The sequence below is a fragment of the Zerene cesonia genome, chromosome 19 (assembly GCF_012273895.1).
Source record: "Zerene cesonia ecotype Mississippi chromosome 19, Zerene_cesonia_1.1, whole genome shotgun sequence".
NCBI lineage: Eukaryota > Metazoa > Arthropoda > Insecta > Lepidoptera > Pieridae > Zerene > Zerene cesonia.
The window spans coordinates 9,211,678-9,229,258 of NC_052120.1; the positions used below are offsets into that span (position 1 = coordinate 9,211,678).

Sequence of the window (17,581 nt, forward strand, 5' to 3'; positions counted from 1 at the left end):
AACAACCCGGCCATTCACAAAACGAAACACAGCAGAATGCTTTTTCACGCCGGTCTTCTGTGAGTGGTACTTAATCGGTGCGAGCTGGCCCAATTCGTGCCGAAGCGTGCTCGGCTACCATACAGGGGTTCATTCATTATATAGTTACATAGAGAACCAGTGGATATAGGTTATTTAATACTGGTGTTCAATGCATTTAAGACCTACAGCTTACCGCGGGATTATTTGAACCCGTTGTCACTTTTACTAAGTTTCAATTGCTTTCTTTTCCACCAGTAATAAATGTATAAGAAAATGTACATACATCGCTATTCAATTTATTAATGTACAACAATTATTATTGTTTGTGAAATGGCTTGTATCAAATTTCAAGCTCACATATATTAATCATACATCTACAAGTTAAACAAACATTATTTTCATTGCGAATGTTAAAAACAGTAGCGAATTTTGTGTTTATTTTTAGAATTATACTTTTTAATGATAAACAATCAAGTTATTAAACTGATCGCCATATCAGCATTTAAGCAAGAAAACCTCTGATTCATCATTCGTACTAGACAAGCTATTTCATGTTATAATTAGCTAATGCCGTCTTAAACAAACCTATCGTCTGTTTACTTCGTCATAACAATTTTAATAAATACATAATACATTATCTTTAACGACTGTCAGTTTAATAGTTGCAAGGGTAGTGAGAACATGTGATTGTGAACAGTGTTCTAACGATATAAACAATGTTTGTTTTTAATATAATTATAAGTATTTTGTTTATTATTCATAGTAACTGTGATGTGTTTCATATAAAGTCGTTGGTGGCATTTCAACCCAATGCCGCGACGGATCATTTCGGTTATTCGGTTGTTTTAAATAATTCAGAGTGAGTATTTTTAAATGATGTTATTGCTAGTATATTTTGGCTGTTTTTAGCTATATTTTTTTCGCATTTCGACGTTTTCGGAACAGGCGAGTGAACAAAAATAACTTAACTTTGATGAATTATTTGAATTAATGATTCCACCTAAATAAGGCACTCCAATATCCACTATTTGTAGGAGAGATATAAATAATGTCAATACGCCTCTAGTCCTAATTCTTACTAAAATTATAAATGCATAAGTTTGTAAAGATGTGTGTGTTTGTTGCTCTTTCACACAAAAACTACTGAACCGATTGCAATGAAATGATGAATGCTGGAGAACTGGAATAACATATAGGCAACTTTTTATCCGGATATTCCTACGGGATACGGACCTCAGCGGGTGAAACCGCGGGCCGCAGGTAGTCGATGATAAAACAATATAACAAAACTTAAGTCTTAGAATCAGAGCGCACTAACAGGACGGGTATATTACCTGCAATGGGAATATAAAGATGTTTCCCATATATTTATGAATGTAAATTTGATATAATGAAACTAATTTTGCCCTTATCACACTCGTTGTTCTTATCACAGTCACAGAGTTTCTAATTGAATCAATTTAAACAAAGCCCACCTAATTTTATTTACGATTGGGGTGACCTCTTGTATAGTTTAGAATTATGTGTTAATATATTATTTTCAACGGACTTCAAGAAAGGAGCGCATTATCAATTCAAATTTGTTAGCTCATAAATTTTTACTAGATGAACCGATTTTTATGATCCTTTTTTATTTGAAAGCTGATGCTTTCCTTGTGGTCACATTTAAATTTAGTCTAGTTGACAATTTGAACGTGATTTAGTTTTTTGTTAAGAATAATTTTCATATAATGTAAATATAATATTATATCTACTCTAATTACACATGTGTTTGTGTATGTGAGTGTATGGAGAAAGAGAGAGAGAGAGAGAGTATGTAATGAGAGTCATATCAAATAATACCTTCACTGTATTTGACCCCTACAAATATGTATTTACATTTATGTTATTCAAGTTTTGTTGTTAACAACAAAAAGTGCAGTGGCGAGTTCATGACTCACTGTTATGATTCATTCAGTGCATTTTGCAACTAGGATTTTAAAAGTAACTTATTATTATTATTGTTTACTCTGTGACTGTAGGTATACGCCCACAACAATGGACAGACTATATGCATCACCTGCTTTGGATATGTCCCGAATTCTTTTTTCTGACTTCATATTAACATTTATCATTCATGCGTTAATTCGTAGTGGTTTAATAGATATTATTGTACATATATACCTTCCTCTTGAATCACTGTCTATTAAAAAAAACCCATCAAAACCCGTTGCGTAGTTTTAAAAGATTTGAGCATACATAGGGACATAGGGACAGAGTAAGCGACTCAGTTTTATACTATGTAGTGTAGTAATGATATAAAGTAGAGTGAACAGGTACCTCCTAGGGAAGCGCGCTCCATCTTAGACTACATCTACGCTTACCAGCAGGCGAGATGATAGTCAAGCGCTTCCCTATCCCACAATAAAAAAAAAAAAAAATCCTCATACCATAGGGATCTTTAAGTTCTTCTTCACTTCCAGGCTTTTTATTGGCGCACCGAGAGCTAAGAACCGGTTCAACCCCAATGTCACTACTGGTGCAGTGTTCAAATGTTGGCTGAATGAACTAAATGTCAGTAACGTGACCTGCAGATCACTGGGAATTGACGAAGGTGGTAATAAAGAAACAAGTTATTATTGAAAACAATATCTAACAAAGAAATACAAATGAATAAAAAAAGCCGATAAATTAAATAAAAAATAAGCGATCTTGTTAGTTTTGACGATGAGTGTGTCCTGATTTTTTTAATTATTATATACTTTTATTAACATTTAAATTTATAAAAGTATTGATAACAATTAGAAAAAAATAATAGTAACCGACTCTATTGGACTCGATTTTGACCCACTTAAACAGTATATATTAAGTACAAAGTATGCGTATACCTTGTCCACTTATCAAGTATCAATTATTTCATGTGTTCATCTTATTATACTCATTAGGATCGCCGGACTTATATAATTTCGGTGTAGACGTTTTGGTATATATATTTTCAATAAATTACACTCAATTATAAATTATTATTATTGTTACACAAGCAGTGGTGGCTCAGTGGTGAGAACCTCGGACTTCAAAATCGATAAGTCGAGGTTCGAGACCGGAGCGAGCGTGCAGGAAATAAATTGATTTTTCAATTTATCTGCACATGTGGATTACATCACCACTGCTTAAAACGGTGAAGGTAAACATCGTGAGGAAACCGGCATGTCCAAGAATTAAAAGTTGGACGAAATGTGACATCTGCCAACCCGCACCTGGCCAGCGTGGTGGATTATGGCCTAAACCCTCATAGGAGGCCTGTGTTCCAGTAGTGGGAACATATATGGGCTGATGATGATAAATTGTTATTTATATCAAACGCTGAGAATCTTTTTAACCTGATCTTATGTAAATAAAAATTTAATTAGCAATGCATAGAATATAGATGTTATAAAAAATTTACTCACACGTAATTTTAACTTCCGACAGCATGGTACTACACGAAACCTTACACCACTCAGACCTTATCAGTTATTTCGCAGTGTCTAGAAGCACAATCATGTTTTGAAATTATATTTATTCCAGCTCAGGATATCAGCTTTAGTAAAATGGCTTCATATAATTACTTCTTCAGGGAGGATATGTGGTTTGGAGCGACCGTTGCAACTGTACCAGCTGGAAAATTATTGGTAATGACAATATTGCAAATTTAATGCTGAGATAATATCCTATCCTATCCTACTAATATTATAAATGCGAAAGTTTGTTAGGACGTGTGTGTGTTTGTTACTCTTTCACGCAAAAGCTACTCAACCGCCTGCAATAAAATTTGGTACGTAAATAGCTGGACAACTGGAATAACATATAGGCAACTTTTTATCCCGATATTCCTACGGGATTCGGACTTACGCGGGTGAAACCGCAGGGCGCAGCTAGTTTATACTAATGGGGTAATATTCTGGCTGTTACAATAATTAGAGGCGATTTCGTAACCTCTGATTATTGTTATGGTTATCTGTCAGTTAACGTTACTAACACCTTCGCAGAAATATAACATCAAAAGTTTCGAATAGATTAATTAATTATCAGTGACTTTATCAGCAACTAGTAAAATGTCACTGTCATATATTGTAAAAAGTAGCATGGTCTGAATTCGACTGTATTTTTTCTTTTGTGTTTGTTCATCGGTTAACTCATATCTTGCTGAGAAATTTTGCTACGGTTAGGCAAGAAACGCGGGTTCGAATCCCGCCTCGTGATCGAATTTTTTCTATTCTTTCAAAATCTCTCATTTATAAAGCATTTCAATGCTATAAAACTAAAAATTAAATTCATATCTTTCTGTTGAGTGAACCGGTCTTTTTTTAAATTGGCGCCATATATAATTTTTTTTTAATTTTCCTTTCATGTGGTTTCATTTAAATATGGTCTATTTCTGACAATTTGTAGGCGATTTGTGTTAAGTTAAAGAATAATCATTATTTATGAAATTACGTTGTATTACACAAATGGATAATTAAAATGGAAGACTACAATTTAACAGTATTAGTCTAGATCATAATACAATGCCACCCACACAAAGTTCTTATGAATAAATCTTGCAGGTCTGCGCTCCACGGTGGGCTGTGCCGTACAAAACTTCTCATTTACTGTCGAACGGAGCGTGCTACATTCAGGGACAGTTCCGCGCAGCTACCCTTTTCCCTTTGAAAGAAATGAGTGAGTTTAAACAATCTCGCTTCAGCTTACGGCCTTACACGCTTACTAGGTAGATAAACGAATAAAATACTATCCAATCTTTCTGGCTGAGATAAAGGTGCAAATCGTCTGTATCACAATTGATCTACCTCACCACACGAACAAGATAACTGGGGCCAATTTGAGGTCGGCCATTAAATTTGGCGATTACTGTAGTATGCCAAATTTCTTGCATATTCAATAAGCCGTTACATCGTCAAAAAGTAATAAAAGTACTCGCATAATCCTATTTGAAAAAATCCACATAATATTAGGCTAAACTGGTCCCTAATATGATTAAGTATTCAATCCAAAAACAAATCGGTCATACTGACATAAGAATAGTTATTATTAAAGTAGATATTTAATTATGAATTATTCTCAGTTCTGCATAGATATTGAAACAGTCACCTGCACCGAACGTGATGATTGCCAACAGTTTAATCCTGCTACATATTGCAATGACGCATATTACTTACGTCACATAAAAGATCCCTTATGCATTGAGTCTAAAAGGTTATTTAGGAAATTTGACATTCATGTTTAAGAGCGGTTAAAATATCTCTTGTAAAGTGTGAAAATTTATCGTGTCGAGCAATGGCCGCTATACACAATAAATAAAATTTGAGTGTCGCTTAGTGATACTGAAATATCGAACAGAACAGTCCGTCTGTCTGTTTGTTCCGTCTAATATCTGGAACGAACGATTTTGGTGGAACCTTCACTGGCAAATAGCTGATGTATTAACGAGTAACTTAGTAAATTACTTAGGAGATACTTCTTTTTACTGATATTATATCCTTTTCCTTACCCTTCCCAAACCTTTCCTTTATTCCACTCGACAATCCTTTCTTAATCTCTTTCCAAAAAGTCGGCAAACCATTTGTAGAGGCGTAAGGTCTACAATGGACCTTATGCCTCTTCAAATGTTTATGGGCGGTGGTAGCGCTTACCATCAGGCATCCCACCAGTTCCATTGCCAACTGTGACATTAAAAAAAATTGTTTGTAAAATAATGCTATCCTGTCATTTAGTTTTTATAATAATAACTATACGGCAAATGAACTCGATCAATATTTGGTCAAGTATGTTCATACAATCTTCCTACAAATATTTGATTACGTTTAAAAAAATGGCTTCTGTGTCACTAACGAAGCAGTTAAAGCCTTAAGAATTATAAGACTATTGACAATTTATTTTCATTAAATCATACAGTACTAGCAAACCCGGCGAACTCCGTTTCGCCACTAAATGACTGTATGTGATAAAATGATTTTCCCGCTTTTCTGATGAATTTTTTCCTGAATTTTCTTTACTATAAACCTCACGGAGCCCGAGACCTTTCCAACGAATGCAAAACCGTGGGAATCGGTTCGTGCGTTCCGGAGTTATAGCGTCAGGAAGGAAAACCCGACTTATTTTTATATAGTAGATTAAAGTACATACTTTAACTTGCAGATAGACAAGCGTTTATGACAGATGGACAGAGAAAAGAGTTCGGAGAATACGGGACACATCTTAACTTCTACGCGTATGGGCAAGCCGGTATATCGGTGAAAGTAACAGGAAATAATAGTTTTATTATAGGCGCACCTGGTCTTCTTCAGTGGACGGGTAAACATATATTTAAATTTATATCTACTCTTTTGTAACTTGTGAAATCCTATCCTACTAACCTACTAATATTATAAATGCGAAAGTTTGTAAGGATGTGTATGTGTTTGTTGCTCTTTCACGCAAAAACTACTGAACCGAGCAATTAAATTTGGTACGTAGACAGCTGGACAACTGGAATAACATATAAACAACTTTTTATCCCGATATTCCTACTGGATTGGAATTGGATGGACGAATTTACGCGGGTGAAACCGCGGAGCAGCAGCTAGTTTTGTTATAATTGTAAGTTGTGAACACATATAACAGGTTGTGCATACGCCAACTTATATTTATAAATGATCTATAGCTTAAGTATACATGTAACGACCTTTTGTGATCCTTATTTTGAGGAACATATAAATAATACCATAAAAATAAATAATTAATACCATCTGAAGCGAAAAAACTTTTAAGGCTGTACGATACTCAGAAAAATCATTGATTATTTTTGTTGATAACAAAGAAAACCGCAACTCTGTTTTCAAGTTCATTGTTACACGATAACTCCGTGTCTTCTTAGCGGATTCACATTCAGATTCTTCATGTGTTGGATGACCAACTGACAACACTGTCAGTTGGTCCTCTTTTAGGCTTTGATGCGTCCATGTCAAGAACAACGGTGACCTTTTTTGTAGATAAAATTTATTAACATGTTATAACTCTTATGTTACCATTAATTCCAGGTGGTATAGTGGAGTATAAATATATAACAGATACACGCAGCATTTTTGTTAACAAGCAACCCACAGCAAATCCTTATTACACCAGAGAAATTGGCCCAGATGACTATTTGGGTAAGATACTATCTATCTATCACTCTGTCACTATCACACTTCGCACTAATATTAAAAATGTGAAAATTTGTTTGTCTGGATGTTTGTCCGTCAATCACGCTGAAACTACTGAACGAATTTTAATGAAATTTAGTAAACAGACAGGGTATAAGCTGACTTGGGTCATAGGGTACTTTTTATTCCGATTAAAAGTTCGCTTGGGATAAAACACGAATCTTGATATCCGGGCGGAGCCGCGACCAGCGTATAGTTTATTCATATTTTTCAATAATTTTTTATGTCATCGTCGGCAATGGAGCTGGTGGATCGCCTGATGGTAAGCACTACCACCGCCCATGAACATTTGGAGAGGCGTAAGTTCGTAGACCTTACGCCTCTACAAATAGATTGCCTATGTCACTCTATCTTCTTAATCACGAAACCGCAAATCTATTTTCGTGCAAATGTGATTAACCGGCATTACCCTTATAAATTATTGCCCAAGAATTATAAATAAAGGTTTTTTATGCTTGTTACTAGAATACTTGCGGCTTCGTAATGTTGACCGCTAAGTATTTATCCCAGTCCCATTCAGTTTTTAAAAATCGAGTACGCTTATAAATTTTAGCTGTATTTGTTTTTATCAGGATATAGCGTAGAGTCTGGAGTATTCGAGACGGATGGCAAGATTCTTTACGTCGCTGGCGCTCCACGATCCAAATCAGGTTATGGACAGGTGAGTTTTTTAAACTGTTCCCTCATTCCATTGATGAATAAACTATTATAAAATGTTCTATAACGTTCTGGAAATGTCTGGTATTTTATTAAGATTATACTTTATACCTTCTTATGGTAAAGTTATTTTCAAAATCGATTGTTAGAATAGTTGTCGATTGTACAATTTCCTTTAATTTGAATAATATAAAATGTAGTATACTATAGTAGAGTATTTACAACTTACCGGCCTCTTGTCCATGGCTTCGTTCGCGTGGACTTTTGCGTTATCTCGCGAAAGTAATTTGGTTTTTAGTCACACATACATATTTGTAACAGCTATATGTTTGTGTTAATTATACTCTTCAAAAGATGGCATAACGTAATATTAATATGTTTTTAAGATTTAATAAAATCATTTTCAATATACGTATGTAATATTGTAATACTTTTCAACCGACTTACTAAAATGAGGAGGTTATTATTCCGAATGTTTTTTTGTGTTTGTTATCATAACTTTACTGGGTGACCCGATTTTTACCTGTCAATGAAAAGGCAGTATAGTTTCTGCTAGCCATAATTACATTATTGTTCGTATAATTTACTTGATTTTTCCATCCAAAGGTTCTTATATTTGAGCCCGTGTCACGCGAGACGGATTCTCTCCACATCAGAGCAAAGCTTTATGGCCCCCAACTCGGAAGTTACTTTGGTGCCACGCTGTGCTGTACTGATATCAATGGGGACGGTCTGGCCGACCTGCTGGTTGGTGCACCCAACTATGTCCGCAAAAACGGCACACTAACGTACAATCAAGGAGCTGTTTTTGTTTATTTGTCTGAGAAACAGGTGAGTCCTTTATTTGTCTATTGTTTTAGGATTCCTAAACGTGTATTTACAAAATGGTTATTTTTAATACAAGGGTGTATTGAGGCATTTGAATTATAGGTTATATTTGTTTACTTTTGTCTTTAGTTTTACTTTCTGTTACTTATATTCGCATTACCTTCTTTCACTTCATTCCGAAAGTGATTTGGAATAATTACATTCAGAAAATAAAAATGATCACAAGCTATTTCCACTTAATGAGAAATATCCCTGAGATTATCTGCTTGTAAAGTCTTCGTTATCTGGAGATTATCCTGATTAAATAGATAGATAGACAGACTATCAAAAACGCGGATTGAAATTTTCCTACTGTCTAATATAGTGGGCATTCCACGAAAGTGCTTCTTTTACCACTATTGATCACTAGCGGTCCGCCAGGCTTCGCCCGTGGTACTTATATAGCCTATAGCCTTCCTCAATAAATAGGCTATCTGACACTGAAAGAATGTTTCAAATCAGACCAGAAGTTCGTGAGATTAGTGCGTTCAAACAAACAAACAGACTCTTCAGCTTTATAGTATTAGTATAGATAATATTAATGTATGAAATGCAAATATTTTTTCTACATTGCTAACTTCTAGTTCCAGGATAACGTAACTCTAAAATCAGCTGGTTTCATCATGGGTTCGGGGGAAAATGGTGCGCATTTTGGACTCTCAATCGCAGATCTGGGTGACATCGATGATGATGGATACACTGGTAATGATCAAGATCCTTTGAAATTCATACATTTAGAATTTAATTAAGTGAATATAGGAAAATTACTTGTGACAGAATATAAATCGTGGAAAGACATAAAGCTTTATCTTTCCGTAAATGTGGCCACACACAACAGCCATATTTAATACATACTTGGTAATCCATGGTAGATCATTTTAGGACTTTCAATAAAAAATAAATCATTTGTATGCATACCACTTAAAGTAAACGAATAATGTTGATATTCATCCTTTATAAACTCAATTCATCATCACCCCAAAGACTGCAGACTTCGTCTGAGAATTAATACTTATTGTTTTATCCCTTCTCCACGAATCTAATTTATGTATTATTTACAATTGTACATGCATTTCAACTAACATATCTTATAATACATAACAATTATTAGAAATATAAAGGATACGATTTCCCTCCGTACTAGTCCACCAACTGAGTTACAGCAGGGTAGTGATTTATTTAATTTTTTTGTCTAGTATTATGGTTTGTTTTCAAAATTATAGTTATACAATTTTACAAAGATGATGTCTAAGAAATAACGTTTCAGATATTGCAATCGGGGCTCCCTGGGAGGACAATGGATCGGGTTCAGTATACATCTATCGAGGTAGTAAATCGGGCTTACATGGTCAATTCGTTCAAAGGATTAAAGTCGCAGGCGCTAAAAGTTTCGGCTTCTCCATATCAAAAGGCATTGACATCGATAATAATAATTGTAATGGTAAGTGAAGGAAGTGTTTAAAACAGAGTGAGTAGATTTGTTCTTTTCTTTGGACTAGATTCATTTTAAATAGTTCCGCTTAAGATGGCTAAACGTCTGCGTATTTTATATGAAAGATTTTATATTCTATCAACAACTACAACCTCCCCGGCTTTGCATGGGAGCAATAATACATGATATGTAAACCTTCCTATTGAAGCATTCTGTCTATTTAAAAAAGCGTCAAAAAGCATACGCTTTAAACCGCGTGTGTGTCTAGACGGCGGAAACCGACTTCGTTTTATACTATGTTGTGATTTAATGGCAGAAGAGGGATCTAATGAAAGTAAAACTTGAAAATTCGGAATTGAGAAAGCTCGGATAGCTATAATAATTATGATTAAATGTTGATTTTAAATTTATCATCGTTAATTAACGCTTATCTTAAAATGTTAAGTCATTAAACTTAGCAAAAAAATATTGTCGACTATGGAAAAAATTTATATATTTGAATATTACAATATCAAACTTTCGTTTTTCAGATTTAGCAATCGGTGCTTACAAATCCAATATGGCGTTTCTATTCAGATGTGTTCCAACCGTCCACGTGGAAGCCAGCATCAAAGTTCCGGATGCAATGGATTTACAACCTAACGCCACTAACTTTACAGCACTGTTTTGTGTGGTGGCTGCTGACAGCGTTACGCCTCATGTTAAATTGGGTCCGTATATTGTGCAAAATTTATACCAAAGTAATATTTTATTCAAAGAAGATGTAGAGGGAAATGTTTAAACCTTTTTCGATTTCTTTGATGACAATCCAATAAATCACCGTCAGCTCCTTTTTTATATCATAACTAGCTGACCTGAAACGCTGTTCTGCTTTACTCTTATCATTTAAGGGTATATAAAAATATCTTATCCGCTTCTCAGACCTGCCCGATATGCACCCAAAATCTCATGATAATCGCCCCAGCCGTTTCGGGAGAGAATGGTAACTAACATTGTGATACGAGAATTTTATATATAAGATAAAAGAGATAAAAACTGTGAAGAAGTTCAACGTGCGAAATATATAAATAGATAGTTTAAGAAGAACGCTTTCAGAAATAAATTAAAATATAGCCACACACAGCCGCTGATTTTTACCAAATTATTCTCCGAGCAACATAGTAATTAAATAGTGATTAATTTTTTTAGTAGAATCAATGGATTTTTCGTAATTCGCCTATTTTTGTTGAGAGCATAATACGTATGCATTTATTATGTATGTGTGCGTGCGGCCATGTGTACGGACAGAGCCAGCCGAAACTGATAATTCATTGATGGTATAAATGTGTGCGTGCGTCATATCAGCCTTTGTACTCTCTTTTAAAGCGGAGCGGATTCTCCCTACACATGCAAAACAAACTATACACGATAACCGTAGTTTAATTATAAATACCATTTCAGATCTAATAGCAACTATAGCGATAGACAGTGAGGACAATCGCGCTATGCTTGATGGGGATTCAGAGTACAATGTAACAATTAAGCCCGGTAACGAACTATGCGAAGAACAAGTCGTGAAAGTACATGTAAGTTTCGCGCTGAGTTCAAAATATTCGGTGGCGAAAGTTTGGGTGAAGCAATCGTGCTCATTACAGGATCATCACTGATTGAGTGGTCGTTAGAAACATTGAAATATAGAAAGTCTATGTGGCTAAATAGTTAATGCCCGAAATGAGACTATGAGCTCATTTCTGGTTTATATCTCCGATTACTAGTGTTAGGATTCCTTTTTAATCTCTACTGATAGTAATATCAGTAGAGATTCAACTTGTATATTCATAAGAATATACAGTCTGTTCAGTTCAGTTCTGTCCGTCTCTTCTTCACGTCTATCCCACTGAACCGATTTTAATGAAATTTATCCGATTTTAAGCTTTTATTCGAGAAATACGGAAACGAGAATAACACGGCAAAACCAAGGGAAATCCAAATATCTGTTCCTTTAGCTATGCGGACGAAGAAGCGGGCGGATAGCTAGACAATTGTATTTGTAGATATACATAAAACTCCTCAACGATCCGTTTGAAATAATTTTTATAGTCAAGTTATTATTCATTATATCCTGTTAGAATTTGGACAGTGATGTGGATTAAGCAGATTAACCCTTTTTACCTAAATCTAAATTAATGTAGAGAATTGAAAGAGTGAGATACGTTTCTGATGATCTTTGTAATAAGCACAACTTCCACACTTTCCAATACACTGTTTATCTTCATTTAATTAAACTCTAAACTAATTAAAATGTTTCTGAAAATAAAACGTAACTCGAAAAATGACTCTTATACCAATTTATTCGCAGCCGACGGCCGATTTATCAAAACCCATTTCAATGAAATTCAATTTGACGGCAATCGACGGGTTCCAAGGTAAATAAAATATCGTAATTTGTATTTTCGCAATGAGAGTCGAATTTATTTTTCGTTAACCATTTAAAGTAGTTAGAGCAATTTATAGAAGCTTCGAGTTAAATCAATTGTTACTGGTAATTTTTATTGTATCATCTTATGATGCCTCGAGGGGATCCATGGTGGAGTGGTGAACACGTGTAGAACCTGTTCTGGATTCGATCCCCGGTGGAGACGAATAAAAAAAATGTCTCAGTCTAGTAGGACACAAAAATTACGCCTCCCAATATGGAATTTTAAATCTCTTCTTCTTTATGTATAAAACTCAAAGGTATCCGACTGTCTGATCTATCAACGCACATACCAAACTCCTGGACCGATCGGGCTGAAATTTAGCATGCAGAGAACTACTATGCTGTAGGCATCCACCAAGTAAACAGCTAAAAAGTAGTATTTTTCTATAAGTTGCATAGGAATTAACTTTTTTTATTCTATTATATTATAACTACTTTATTTGTTTCAGACAGTTTAATATTTCCATTACACGCAGCTCGTCTTTCTGATGAATCCATATTAGATACCTCATTTAATATTCAACTAACACGAGATTGTGGTGAAGACTTAATTTGTCAACCTCTATTGATTATGACACTAGAATCTTTACACAAGTAAGTTATAGTTTCTATGTAAACTATTCAGTATTTATCTTAATAGTTTTTTAATTTATTTATTAAGGTTCCAATAAAAAATTATTTGAGTTGTTTGTACATTTTCTTTTATAACGATTTAGCTCAAAAACTTTTATCTGACAGATTTAAAAATTTAGTTTAAAAAAATTATTTGAATAAACTTGATGTTAAGTTTTTCCCGAAAATTGTCTGCAAAGTTTTGGAGGATCGGAAAATTCCATTGGCAATGTAACTTTACAATTTTATATTGAAATATAAATGAACGAGTCTATTAAAAAGTTTCATGGGCAGACGATAAATGTTAACTAAAAGTTGGAACTTGGAATATTAGATTCATAGTCATTCAGCGATCATCTCGATGTTAGATGATACAAAATCTTATGAGCAACATATAAACATTAAATTTCAATAAAAAAATAATTTCAGCCCGTACGTACCAGGCTCTGACGATCGTCTAGGTCTCAAAATCACGATAATCAATACAGAAGAAGCATCATACGGTGCTGAAACACATCTACAGCTGATCTCGCCACCAAAAAGACTACCGAGTGCTTGCTACTTGGAAGACCGTAACGTGACCTGTAAGCTACCATCACCGTTCTACCGTGGAGAGTTCGTCGAATGGATAATTGAAGTAGAATATGCCAGAGAAACGATGGTATACGAGGAAATAGGCATAGAAGTGGAGTTACATGTACCATTTTATAGAGGCACTAACATGGAGAGACTTGTGAAGCATTTGACAATATTTGTTACGCCGAAAGCTAGTTTTTCTGTTAGCGGGTAAGTATACATTTACTTTGCTCACAAATAATGATAATTACATACTTGCTTTCTACCGTCGGCTTGGTTCACGTAGTGAAAGAAGAATAACAGTTGCTACACATAGGTTCTTAGGAATTTATGAATGTCAGACTGATTTAAATGCGCACCATAATGGATCGTCCCATGTGAATGAAATATTTTACTACTATAAAAAGTAACCTATATAACTCTTTATCCTTCAAACTATCTCCTGATTAAAAAACCACACAATACTTTATAGTTCAAACAACTACAGCAATATTAATCCCGACAGTTGATTTCAGGAAGCCGTTGCCAAATACTACGATGTCGGTTACGAGGGATAAGTTTAATGAGCGCGGCGGAGTGCATTTTGTACATTATTTTGAGGTAAAATTGTTTTGTATATGTTTTTCTTCATTTTATCATCGCAATTGCACTTTCATTTATACTATTTAGCAAGTATACGAGGAAAAAAGACATAAGGTTATGTTAAGTGATGGCAATCTTTCTTTATTTCCTTTTCCTTGTCCTTGCCATTCCTAAATTTTATTCCCTCTATAAATCTTAAGTCGGCAATCCATTTGCAGAGGCATAAGGTCTGTATAAATGTTTATGGGCGGTGCTGGTCACAGACCATCAGGCGAACCAGCCTCATTGCGAACTCTCACATAAAAAGTTTTTATAATTATTCCATTTTTGTTGTAATGAGTTTATGTCATTAGCACGCAAATGCTTACATGGAATATTGTTTGAATCAATTTAACTTTAACACCTAAAAGGGTAGAAGCAATTTATCTTAATAAAATCAAAATAATATTAAAAAAATTAATTACAAAAAAAAACAAGTAATATTTCCAATAGACAGAAATCGGAGGCCAGCAATTATTTCATTTTTTAATCTGAACGTTTTTATATTACTTCTCTTGATAGAAATTTTTCTTTTTAGATAACGAACTTTGGCCCATCGGACTGGTTTAATCTATCTGGACAAATTTTACTCCCTGATAAGGTAAGTAGGTTATCCTTAAGTATATTTGATTTTGGTCATTTATTCGATGAATAAAGAAAGCAAAATTGCTTTCAAAGGGGGCATTGCTATTTTTATACACAGTATACTATAGGTAAGTATTTTAACATGACATTAACTCGGGTTCATCACAATCCAGACTGATCTAGTACTGACTAATAGAGTACTAGTCCAATGCAAAGGAGTTTGACCATCACAATAATATTTCTGATATTAAGATTCATGTTACTTACGTTTACCTACGTAAACAGAGACAAACATTTATTCAAAGATAGGAACAAACACATGAAGACAAAAAAATAGCGACAAAACGCAAGAGAGAACAAAAAAAGCATAAGACATTACATACAGATTACTTAGTCAATTGATAAAGGTGTTATGTACCTAAAGTAAAGGTATACCTTTGAGTTTTATACTGTGTACTGAGCCTGGACCATCAGTCTATATCATGATTTAGTTGTCCCATAACGCTGTTGATTTATATAATAAACGTATATGAATGGTTGTAGATCACGTTTTAAATCAATATAAAAAAAGTATTATTTCCTTTCCTCACCCTTCTCAGTCTTTTCCTTTAGTCCCATCGACAACCCTTTTCTTACCCTTTGAAAGCGGGTAACGCATATTCAGCGGCCCAACCTTTGCAAATTATTATGAGGGGTGGTGATTGCTTACGATCAGTTGAACCACTTTCTAAAATTTTTTATTCCTCTCCGTTTTAGGTCAATGTGTCCAACAAAATTAAGGGCTGTAGTGATGGCCCCACGGTTAAATGCATTTGGTCGATTCCTGCCAAAGTTTCTCTGTCTGTACCTGTATTTTTGTCCTTTGATTTGGATAAATTTGGTAATTATATTTTATACCTATTATATGTTTCAATAAAGCATAATAGTAGTAACTATTTAATAATCTTTGCTAAAAACAGAATTATGAAAACAGTAGCACAAACAAGATATAAGCAAATTGATATAATCTGATAATGTTATTGTTATTCTGAATACGATTACTTTGCATTGTTTTAAAACTGTTTCGTATCTTTCAGGAGAGTTCCTTGCTGAAAAAATAACACATAATATAACAACGGCACTAATACTACTGGACGGTCAAAATAAGTGAGTACCTACTTAATCTAATACAAACTCCATTGCTTTATTCCCGTTGTCGGGCAGAACATTCTCAGAGGCACTTCTCAGCGAATGTTCATTGGCGATGGTGATATCTAAACATTAGCAGACCACCAGCTCAGTTGCCCGTTATAACATAAAAAACTATTATTTTGAATGATTTTACTATCTTTATCTCAAAAACAGGCTTACAAAATACTTCGCTTTGAATTTATAAAATAATACCTAAAATTAGTTTGATAAATTCAGTTATTATGAACTTGTAACATTATACTGATGAAAACTGTTTTCCTTGTTATTTTAAATGGCCTTTTTTACTTTTATTAATATTATATTAATGTTTAAGGAATGCTTCAATAACTACTACGCTAGTATTGGAACCAGTGCAGCCAATCTGGCCGATAATTGTAGGATGTGTCGCCGGGTTATTATTACTAGCTGTGATAGTATTTGTTATGTATAAGGTGAGTAAATATATGATACTGATATCAGTCTATTCTTGTAACACAATTAGTATTTTTTTTTAGATTATCGAATAAATTCTCTACTCCTTGTGTCTACATCCTACTATCCTACTAATATTATAAATGCAAAAGTTTGTAAGGGTGTGTTTGTTTGTTGCTCTTTCACGCAAAAACTGCTGAACCGATTGCAATGAAATTTGATACGTAGATAGCTGGACAACTGGAATAACATATAGGTAATTTTTATCCCGAAATTCCTAGGGGATACAGACCGGTATTACTAGGGGCGCAGCTAGTATTTTAATAAGCTTCCTTCCTACGAGGAAGGTGATGAGATGATGATATTGTCCGTAAAGAAAATTGATCAGTGAAACTAATATATAATTCATCTACTCAATACCTCTCAACGAGATACGGGACTTCATATAGACGTTATATCGATGCGTGCAATTTTTAAATATTCTAAATATCCAAATGCATACAAGAACCTCGACAAAACAAATCAAATACCATTTCGAATGCTTGTGTTCCATTTTTCTTATATTAAAATGGACTCTTGTATATTTCCCCACTATAGACTTTCATATCCGATTTTTTTGTTCAATCCATTTGTAGTTTTGAACAAATTGTCACACACTAATAGTTTACGTCAATGAAAAAGCTTCGATCTCGAATAAGAATTATGTACATCTTTCCAGTATGGTTTCTTCTTACGACAAAAGCGTGATGATCTCAAGAGACTCCAAGAAGAATCGTGTTCTGAGGAAACAAACCAGGCCTGCGCGTCTTCAGTTGCTGAGGAGTCGACTGCGGAACTGATTAGCGACTCTGAATAATTATTCTATAGATGTAGAACATTCTAGTCCTATTATGTTTAAGTACAAAGTATATGAAGACGCTATTGTAATATTAAAAGTATTCAAATATT

General features: G+C 34.2%; 1 protein-coding gene across 2 annotated transcripts; it reads left to right on the top strand.

The window, feature by feature from the left end:
* Nucleotides 1–676: 676 nt before the first annotated feature.
* Nucleotides 677–17,581, top strand: LOC119834680 (integrin alpha-V-like). Of its 2 annotated transcripts, none has more exons than XM_038359117.1 (21): nucleotides 677–880; nucleotides 2,484–2,617; nucleotides 3,568–3,671; nucleotides 4,587–4,701; nucleotides 6,178–6,333; nucleotides 7,059–7,169; nucleotides 7,796–7,884; nucleotides 8,487–8,711; nucleotides 9,332–9,449; nucleotides 10,015–10,188; nucleotides 10,710–10,889; nucleotides 11,620–11,744; nucleotides 12,518–12,584; nucleotides 13,087–13,231; nucleotides 13,679–14,035; nucleotides 14,341–14,425; nucleotides 14,985–15,047; nucleotides 15,788–15,911; nucleotides 16,108–16,177; nucleotides 16,536–16,653; nucleotides 17,352–17,581. In XM_038359117.1, the coding sequence occupies exons 1-21, from the start codon at nucleotides 738–740 to the stop codon at nucleotides 17,487–17,489; spliced, it is 2,841 nt and encodes a 946-aa protein (XP_038215045.1). In that variant the 5' UTR covers nucleotides 677–737; the 3' UTR covers nucleotides 17,490–17,581. The 2 variants fall into 2 exon arrangements, with proteins under 2 accessions (XP_038215045.1, XP_038215047.1); XM_038359119.1 differs by having other exon boundaries at nucleotides 2,484–2,614.